A 9,675-nucleotide genomic window follows, 5' to 3' on the forward strand; every position below is an offset into this window, starting at 1 on the left:
CGCGTGGCTCGCCGGTTCTGGCCGCCTGCTTCTTCTTTTTTCCTTTCCTTGCCGGAGCAGGCGCCGGCTACTCCTCCTTCTTGTCCTCGTCCTCCTCTGGCTCCTCCTAGCCGTAGTCGAGCTCATCGTCCATGTCGCCATTGAGGTCCATTGTATCTTCTTGGGCATTGAACCCGGGGGAGGCGGCGGCGTCGGCCGAGCCGGTCGTGATGATGTCGTCCATGTCGGCCTCCGTCGCGTCGGGGTTGCCGAGATGCGACGACAAGGCTTGTGAGAAGAGCAGCGCGCCACGACGCAGAGGCGGCGTCGAGGATGATGCGTATGCCGGCGGCGAGTAGGTGTACGGGGGGTACTGGACGCCGACGAATGTGGGTGAGGGCGTGCGCTGGGCGGGGGTGGCCATGTGAAAAGGTGATGTTGGGGTTGAACCCGCCATGCGCGTCGCCGTCGGCGTTGCTAGGTGAGGGCGCGCACCCCCAGGGGTGTGGCGACGGCGAGAAGCCGGCCGGTGACCCGACGCTCTGCTGGCTCCAGGGAGCGTGCGTGCCGTGGCCGCCGGGCGGATTCATCATCCCTGTGCGAGACGTCTCTGCTTGTTCCGCCGCGTGATCTGCCTGCTCCGCCACGGCCGCCGCCGCCGTCGCCGCCCTGTCCCGGGCCTTCTTGACGTTGAGCCTGTTCCGCCGGTCGGTGGTGACAGCCTCCCGGCGCTGAACCTCCGCCTTCCAGTCGGAGTTCGACATGCTCGGGGGTTTGGACAACGGCGCCCTCTGCTTCCTCTGCTTCGACTGGGTGGCGTTGGCATCGGTGGCGGCGCGAGGGGCCGTGTACTTCTTCGGTGACATGGCGGCCGGATGGAGGGGAGAGGGAGGAGAATGGCGGGAGAAGGGAGGAATGGAGGGAAACGGAGGGGGAAAGGCGGGGATCAGCGGGAAAAGGGCCTTCTCTCGCCGACAGAGCGGACCCACGCGCCTTTTCCCTTCGGCCGGCGTCCCAGGGCTTGCATTCGGCTCGGGTTCGCCGACTGTTATTTCGGCCCAAACCGGCGAAAAAGAGATTTTATAGGCGCGACTAAACCGATTTTCAAGCGCCGGCGCTAAAAAATGGCCTTGAGGGTGCCTGTTGGGGGCGCGGCTTGGCATACACACACGCGGGCCAGGGCCCCCGCATGTCGGTGGCCAGATGGGTATCTCTGTGGCTGGACCCCGCGCGGCGTGTCCGCGGCCATAAACCATCTCTCGATTCTCCTCACGCACCGCTTCTCCCCGCCCGCCGGCTTCCAAGCGCAACCAGAAAAGCAAGCCATGTCGCGGTGGCGCGCCGTCGCATCCCGCCTCTCCGCCCCCCACCTCCTCTCCAGGGCCTTCTCCAAGCCTCCGCCGCTTCTTCCCCAGCCTCTGTCTAGGACCTTCTCCAAGGCCGCTGCCTCCGCCGCCGCCACGTCGCACAGCCCTAGCGCGGCCTCCTCTGCCGGCCCGAGGCCCGAGGTACGGCCCGAAGCTCTCGCATCCCCGAGATGCCATTTTTGCCGCTTATTGTTGCGCTCAGGTGGACTCATAGTGTGATCTGGCGGATTAGAACGGCCCCTGTCTCCAGGGCGGATCGCTGTTGCGAGTACCTACTGGGCTCGACGCATTCTAGGTCTGGGTTGCTCCATCACCACGTAGATTTGCAACATGGAATATGTCCATAGGCTTGATATGTGTGCTTCCGTCCTTCTGCAATGTAGATAGATTTCAAAATTTGTAAGGTTTTCTAAATGTCGTCTATTTCCTACAGTATTTTCGTTCATAGGACTCTGATCTACCTAGCAACACTCGAATGTTTTCAAGAAATTGGGCGAAATCAAGTGATGTGTTTTTTAAACTTTTGATCTACAAAGATGTGCACTTTGTGTGGATGTATGGAGAAATGGAAGGCTTTTATTGCAACGTCCAACAAGTCTGTAAAGATGTGTGGATGTATGGAGAAGTGGAAGGATTATATTGCAAAGTCTGACAAGTTTGTTGCTGACTTATACAGACTATTTTTTTTTCCATTTAGTGATATTCATCGCTACTTAGTGTGTACTGCCTATCTGCCACACATGCTACAAAGGCTTAACTAATAATTAGAACTGATATCTGTAGCTCCTATATGCCTGTTGTTAAGGATGAATTCTTTCTTTTATAGGTCCGACTGAATTCTATGTTCCTGTCCAAGCCCTCTTCACTGGCATTGCCTCCTGATTCTCCTCTTAGAGCAGAAGATCCACACTATGAGGGAATTAAGCGCTTGATGCTCACGCTGCTGCTGTTCTACAGTAAGCAAAGCAAGTCCATCAGAGGAGCAAACGCTGTTTATCACCGCATCACTTCTCATGTTGACAAGCCTGATATCTATGAAGGTAACACCTTTGTACTTGGTGGTAAACTCGTTCCTTTTGCACTTTCAGCATTTCCTTGATCGTTTCCTATTTGCTGTTTTTTTTTCTGTATTTCTGCTGCAATAAGATTTATGCATGTTCTGGTACTTCGTACTAAGAAAAAGATACCTCTGGTTGTCCATGATTTTCTGCATGGTTGATCTTAACATTAATTTAACAATGAGCACTTAATTTCTGATATTCTGAAGTGCATGGGAGTTATATAGATCCGTAATTATTCAGTTTGAGCTGTGCGGCAGAAATTAGCTTTCATTCTTCTCTGAACATACTAGTATCTTTAATGGTGAGAACCAGATAGGAGGAACATGTTTTTGCTATGCCATTGAGGAGTTATATTTTCTGCTCTTAAAAGTAGGGTGCTTTCCTGAGGTTTTAATGAAGTGCCAGCTTGTTTTCCAAACGAAAGAATGAACTTTGTGTAATCCCGAAACAATATAATTTCTGATTGTACAAGTACTGAATTGCTGATTACTAGAGCATTAGTGTCCACTCAGTTGCATCATGTTCCCCAAATTACATCACTGAACTACTTTTATCTTTAGATCCGGTTTATAGAGGTACATTACATTTGCTATTTTTGTACGTTTATGGAAGGTAAAGAAATGCTTGTGCAATTGCATTCTTAGAGAGTATAAAGAATAATCCATTTGAATGTCATGTTGTGCGTTAAGGCTTTCTGTCAATAAACACTTACGGCTGATAAACATGAAGTGCTTTGTGAATTCTAGACTCTTATTGTTAATGAAATTGGACTGGGATATTGTGTCATTTGCGTCTAATTGAAGTTAACCACATCATTTCACTCCTTTTTATGTTTGATATTTATGGAGACAGCAATTTCTGATGTCTCTCTTTTGCAGTGTTTCAGTTGGAGAAAACATTTAAAACAACATTTTCATTGCTTGTTCTCCATATGTGGCTCGTTCTACGTCGCTTGAAGGAAGAAGGAAAGGACGGTGTTAAATTTGGGCAGTACATCTATGAAACTTACAATCATGATGTGGAGCTCAGAGTTTCTAAGGCTGGGGTAGGTCATCCATAATTCTGAAAAATTGATATATATCTGAGGTTAAATTATCCACACATTTCCTGTTATCCTAATTATTGAATCTGATGGTTTTAATCCTCCTTATTAATCGTCCTAATGAACGTTGATTAGCAACACACCATTACCATCATATACATTTGATGCCAGACTTCTTTATACATTATCTGCTAGAGATGTGATACCCTAAGGGGATATAAAGTTAGCTGGTTGAACGCAAGAAGCTACATAGTACTAGATTGTGCTTTCTTTGTCCACCAGTGTAAAAAAAGAACTGGAGAAATGCTCAACCTATCTAAATGGTACGTCTTCATTTGTGTATGCGATACACAGCTGGACACACTTATATAGAGAGCGGTCTAGCAAAGGAACCAAACTAGTGTATCGGCAGTGCATCATGCTTAGGTGCCATGCCATCAAACTATGGCACACCACATTAGTCAAACTTGGAAAGTGTGATCTATCTGGGGTTGGGACTTGTGGCAAGAAGCATAACCTACATGTTAAGATTCCTAGTTCCCATTGGAATATATCAGCAAAAGTTTGGATGTTTTATGATGTGAGTGGTGATGCTCTTCTTGGTTATTTATATTTCCGGTTTGTTGTTGTACTGTCATTTTTTGCGTTGGCTGTATTTGCACTGGATATATTTGTACTATACAGCCATTGTTCTGGCTGTAATCCTACTGTCATTTTTGCACAGGGTTGTTTATAGCACAGGGAGATGGAATCACCATAGTTTATGTACTCCCTCTTTTCAGAATATTTGAAGTTCTAGGTTTGTCCTAAGTCAAACTTGTTTAAGTTTGACCAAGTCTAGCGAAAAATATGTTAACATCTACAAAACCTAATTTGTTTCATTAGATTGCTCACAAAATATATTTTCATATTATATTTGATATTCTAGATATTAGTATATTTTTCTATATAGTTGGTCAAACTTCAAATGTTTTGAAACGAGGGAGTGCTAGATTGAAAGGTTGAACTTGTGGCAGTTTGTTAACCCATTATCATGACTTACAAGTATATGGAACAAAAGTAGAACTTCATTTTGCTTGTGAGGAAAAAGCTGGTATTATGTGTAAAATACTGAAAAGACATCACTATTTTTGTGTAATAAAAATGAATAATGCAACTAATCTTATAAAGCCTGGAATCCATAGTGTTGGTCATCTTTTCACTTCGTCTTGCATAATATGAAGACTGATTTCTCTTTGTGCATGCTATTGTTTTTTGTTGTGAAAGTTCATGTGACACATACTAGTGCGTCTACAGGTCAACTTGCTATTGACAAAATGGATGAAAGAGCTAGAAAAAATATTCTATGGGAACATTGTGAAATATGATACTGCAATAAGCCCAGAAGCAAGCCAGGATGATCTTGTAAATGTCATCTGGAGGTAATTGTTCAGTTACCTTCTCTAAATATGTAGCTGATTGTTTCATAAAGATGAAAAATAGGCAATCCATTATCCAAGGTCCCAACTAATTGCAAGATCCAGCCTCTCTTGTGGTTTTGTGATATAATAGCTGATACATACTACAAACAGGTCACATGGTCTTCTCCTATATAATAGGAGTAAGAACAATATAATAATAAATCAAGACACTAGTCTTAAATCATCTAGGCTGATGTTTGTTCAATATATTTATGGCACCTATCGACCAGAAGATAAAATCTGTGTTATCTTATCTTAGCGATCAGCCATTGTTCTTATGAGGCCAGTTCATTATTGTCAAGGAAATTAAATACTTCCTGGAAAATAAATGTTTTATTAAGGAAAGCAGTAGTTCACTACACCTAGTGTCAAAAACACTCTTATATTATGGGACGCAGGGAGTATTAGTTAGTACTGCAGCCTTCTAACATCAAAGCGGCAACTTTCTGGTTATGGCACCATAGTAATTATGTGATGTAGCTGCGTAAATTGTGGGCTGTATTTCTTTCATAATCTAGCACTGCCCTTATGTATGATAGTTACTTGTGTTGAATTGTTAGGAATGTGTACGCTGACGAAGGTTCAGAGCCTATGGACGCAGCTGCTACCCCTGCTGTCCAGGCAAGTTCCTTCTCTGATGGAGACAGCTTTAGAAAGTAGCTGCTTACGTGCCATATTTTACAAAACCTAAGACTACCTGTTCTGTTGAATCTCAGGCACTGGCAAGATATACTCGGAGGGAGGCAACTTGCCTATCATTGACAGGTCAGTGTTGACTAATTCTCCCATCTCTATCTCCCATGCATGTGAGATACAAACACACTAGCTTTTCTTCTCGCTTTCCTTAAATTGAAAAACCTCTTGTTGAATATTAAACTGACTAAATTCTGCACTTCCTAAACTTTTCAACAACAGATAAAGAAGCTTTGTTCTCTGGCAACTTCAAGTTTACGACCGTTTTGCCAACCGTCCCCAGCCCAGTGAAGCAACCGTCCCCAGCCCAGTGAAGCGACATCGATGAGCGTTGGCATTGGTAGATCAGTATTCCATATGAAGGCTGGCTGGTATACATGGACAAGGAAGACTGAAAGTCCTATCATCATTACAAATAATGGGAAATTTCCAGTATTTATTTATGCACGAATCTCAGCATTTTGGGCCATTTTGGTGGCTCCACCTGCCTCTAGCTAGGAATCTCCTTTATGTTTATCCTGTGTGAGCATTGCATTGATGGGCTGCCCTCTCGGAATAGAGCACACGGTGGAAACGTTTTCCTGGTTGAATGCTTGTACTCCCTCCGCTCCTAAATATTTCTTTCTAGAGATTTTAACAAGTGACTACATACAGAGCAAAATGAGTGAATCTACACTCTAAAATATGTCTATATACGTCTGTATGTGGTACTCCATTTGAAATCTCTAAAAAGACAAATATTTAGGAACGGAGGGAGTAGTATTTTACCATTTTCTTTGCTGGTTTGGACTTGAGATCATTCACAATGTCGGTAACGATGTATTGTCTGCATCACGAGCATGGTTTTGGTCTCGTGGGTGATCTGTGGAAACTGATTGTGAAACAAAGCATATTGGAGCCAATTTGTAATTGCTGAGAAAATTTCATCATCTCTTTGGTGTTTGAACTTCTAAGCAACTGCTGTGCTCAGTCATGAGAGCACGGAAAACATGAAGGATAATGTGCAGCGCTCTCTTGGGCTTGCATGGTCCCTTCTTTTTCAGCCCTTTTTCCAGCAGAGATGCAAGAGATCCTTTTCCCCGTCCTTTTTGCCAGTTATTATCGTGCTGGGGGTTGAAGAAACCTGGGTGCGCTTGGACCATTTATTTAGAAACGCGGACGAACCATTTGAAGTGGTCCTCGACCTCTGGCTGTCAATCTGGATGAGCAGATCTGCTGTAGCCTGTTGTTGCAGGCTGGGCCCTATGTGAATGCTAGGAGAAATATGCGGTGCTGCCAAGGCTTATATGCTACCGTGATATAGGCTGCTGAGAGCTGTTGGATCTAAGATCCAGTGGTTTTCGGGAGCTCTTGAACATTTTTCATAAAATCCTTGAAGACTCAAAATTGCATGCAGACAAATGCTTGTAAGATGCCGTCTGATGTGAGATCCAATGGCCTAAAAGCTCGTATCACGGTAGCATACAAGTCTTGGGAGCACCTGAAACTTTTTCACTAATCGAAAAAGTATACTTTAACCTTAAAATATACAAAACCAGATTAGTGTGGCCTTCTAGTGGTTTTGTGTCACATTTAGGGTGTTTATTTAGAACACAGTACAAACGCAAACGCTCATATATACATGCACAACTTATCCCTATGAACACACACGTAGTCCCTACCTCTATGAGCATCTTCAAGAGACTGAGCCGACATATCATCCTGAGATTGACAAAGTCACCATAGGCGTCTCATAGTCGACGGGAACGTCTCCTCCCATTGAATGTACATCGTTGGAAATCCTGAAATAAATCCAGGAATAATTCAAGCACCAGGACTTGAACCCTGGTGGGCTCAGGATACGATAATACTCCTAACCATCCAACCACATATCGGTTCACACATTTAGAGTTGTTTTGACTCTAATGAGACCGATTGGGCTGTGACATACAAGCTGACATGGCAGTGAACGGTTAGGGGTGAATTTTCCCTAATTGTGCGACCAACCCTAGCTTTTCCAATCCACCCTCTCGCACACATAAGGTGATTCGTGACGAACCCTAGCTCCCATTGCACACAGAAGGTGACTCACCGCAATCCATAGAAGAAAACGATGGTGTCGTCCTTCGCTAGCTCGTCCACTAGCCGCACTTTGTCTTTGCCAACCATGGCGTGGTCGTCATAGTCGCCGATGCCGTTGCAGGAGGGCTTGATGGGGTACGAGCCGAAGCAGCTCTTCCAGTGTTGCTTGAAGGCACCTCGATAGATTTCGTAGAGTGTTATGAATCCTGGTCGGAGGCACTACAACTGCACGAAAAGCTAAACTTCGTGCTTCCCTCTGCTCAATTGTGGTGAGTGGCTTTGATCTGCCTTTGCTTTACCCGATCTAGAAAATTTGTGGTAGTGTGCGGACTGTGGTTTCTTCATGTGGAATGATGATCCAAACACTTGATTCATCCATCGTTTGCTTGTTGATGCACAAATACCGAAAAAGGCTTTCACCCCGCTTTATAAATAAAGCAAACCGCCAAGAGCACATACAAAGACTAGTTCAGAACACACACACCCAAGTCGCACAACAATAAATCCAGAGGTACTGCTGAGGGCACAGCTCAACAAGCCCAAAACACACACGAAATAAGAGACAGGCTCAGCCGGGGCCAAGGCCGGAGCCAAGGCTGGAGAGCAAACAGACGACTAATCAGGCTCAGGCGGAGGCGGCGGTGGTGGCGGCGACAGGCGGACGGCCATCGAGCGGAGGTCGGCGATGAAGGCGAAGATGGCGTCCCGGTCCCGAGGGCGGCTAAGCGGCCGCCAGAGCTGCAAGTAACCAGACAGTTTGAAGAGAGCGTCAGTAGATCGTCGAAGAGGGGAGCGCTGAATCACAAGCTTATTGCGAATAGTCCAGAGCGTCCACGCGAGGGCCCCAATCTCAAGCCACCTACTGTGGCGAGAGGACAGCGGGGAGGCCTGTTGTAACACCCCGGATGTAACTTTCCATATTTGTAACTCCAACTCTTGCCATTTTCGGCTATGTGTTATGATATTCCCTTCGTGGTCAGGTTTTGTCTCTCGTTTTTGCATTTTGTTCATGTCATGCATCTCATATCATGTCATCATGTGCATCTCATTTGCATACGTGTTCGTCTCATGCATCCGAGCATTTTCCCCGTTCTCCGTTTTGCAATCCGACACTCCCACATGCACCGGCGCACCCCTCTTGTCTTTTTTCGTGAGCGGGTGTCAAACGTTCTCGGAATGGACCGAGGTTTGCCAAGTGGCCTTGGTATAACACCGGTAGACCACCTGTCAAGTTTCGTTCCATTTGGAGGTCGTTTGGTGCTCCAACGGTTAACCGGGTAACCGCAAAGTCTTTTTGTGTGTTGCAGCAAAACCCTCTCCAAATAGTCCAATAACCCATCTAAGTCACCTCCATGCTCTCGGCCGTTCGATCACGATCGTGTGGGCGAAAACCGCACTCCATTTGGAGTCTCCTAGCTCCCTCTACCTATAAATAGGTGAGCCTCCCCGAAATCCCGCAGTCCAAAAAAACCCTAGATCCGTCCCTCCGCGCGCCGGACGAATCCCCGCCGCCGCGCCCGGCCAACCGCACGCCGCCACGTCAGCACCGCCGCCACCCACCGCCCGCGGCCCGGCGAGCCCGAGGAGGGCCCGCCCGAGCCCGTACGCCGACCCCCGCGCGCGCCTCCGTCTCCTCCCGCGGACCCCGCGCCTCCGCCGCCGCCCGCCTCCGCCGGCGCCGCCCGAGTTCGCCGCCATCGCCGCCTCCCGCCGTCCTCCGCAGGTCACCGCGGCCGCCCGAGCCCGAGCGCGCCCGGCGCCCCGCCGCCCGCGCCGCCGCCTCCCTCGCCGACGTCCGGCGCCTCCCGAGCTCCTCCGCCGCGCCTCGCCCTCTTCTTCTCCGGCGCCGAGCTACGGCCGCCTCCTCTCCCGCGCTGATCCGCGCCGAACCCTCCAGATCTAAACGAGAGGTTGACTTTTTCCTCCCCCGAATTTCTGCAAGTCCCGAAATGTATTGCATTATGTTGCCATGTTCTCTGCATCATAACTCCGTGTAAATAGCTCCGTTTCGT

The 9,675-nt window shown here is 47.4% G+C and overlaps 1 protein-coding gene across 1 annotated transcript; it reads left to right on the forward strand.

Annotated features, from left to right (window-relative positions):
• Positions 1–1,180: 1,180 nt before the first annotated feature.
• Positions 1,181–6,531, forward strand: LOC109767606 (uncharacterized). The gene is made up of 7 exons (XM_020326350.4): positions 1,181–1,487; positions 2,173–2,386; positions 3,286–3,452; positions 4,746–4,870; positions 5,470–5,530; positions 5,626–5,674; positions 5,825–6,531. Exons 1-7 carry the CDS (start codon positions 1,305–1,307, stop codon positions 5,914–5,916), a joined length of 891 nt encoding a protein of 296 aa, XP_020181939.1. The 5' UTR covers positions 1,181–1,304; the 3' UTR covers positions 5,917–6,531.
• Positions 6,532–9,675: the final 3,144 nt, after the last annotated feature.

Source organism: Aegilops tauschii, chromosome 2 (genome assembly GCF_002575655.3).
Source record: "Aegilops tauschii subsp. strangulata cultivar AL8/78 chromosome 2, Aet v6.0, whole genome shotgun sequence".
Lineage (NCBI taxonomy): Eukaryota > Viridiplantae > Streptophyta > Magnoliopsida > Poales > Poaceae > Aegilops > Aegilops tauschii.

Bases quoted from the DNA above. Each gene is read 5' to 3' on its own strand.
- LOC109767606 (XM_020326350.4), top strand. From the start codon at position 1,305: ATGTCGCGGTGGCGCGCCGTCGCATCCCGCCTCTCCGCCCCCCACCTC. The intron at 3,453-4,745 runs GTAGGTCATCCA...GTGCGTCTACAG, and splicing joins TCAGAGTTTCTAAGGCTGGG to GTCAACTTGCTATTGACAAA. The intron at 5,675-5,824 runs GTCAGTGTTGAC...TTTCAACAACAG, and splicing joins AACTTGCCTATCATTGACAG to ATAAAGAAGCTTTGTTCTCT.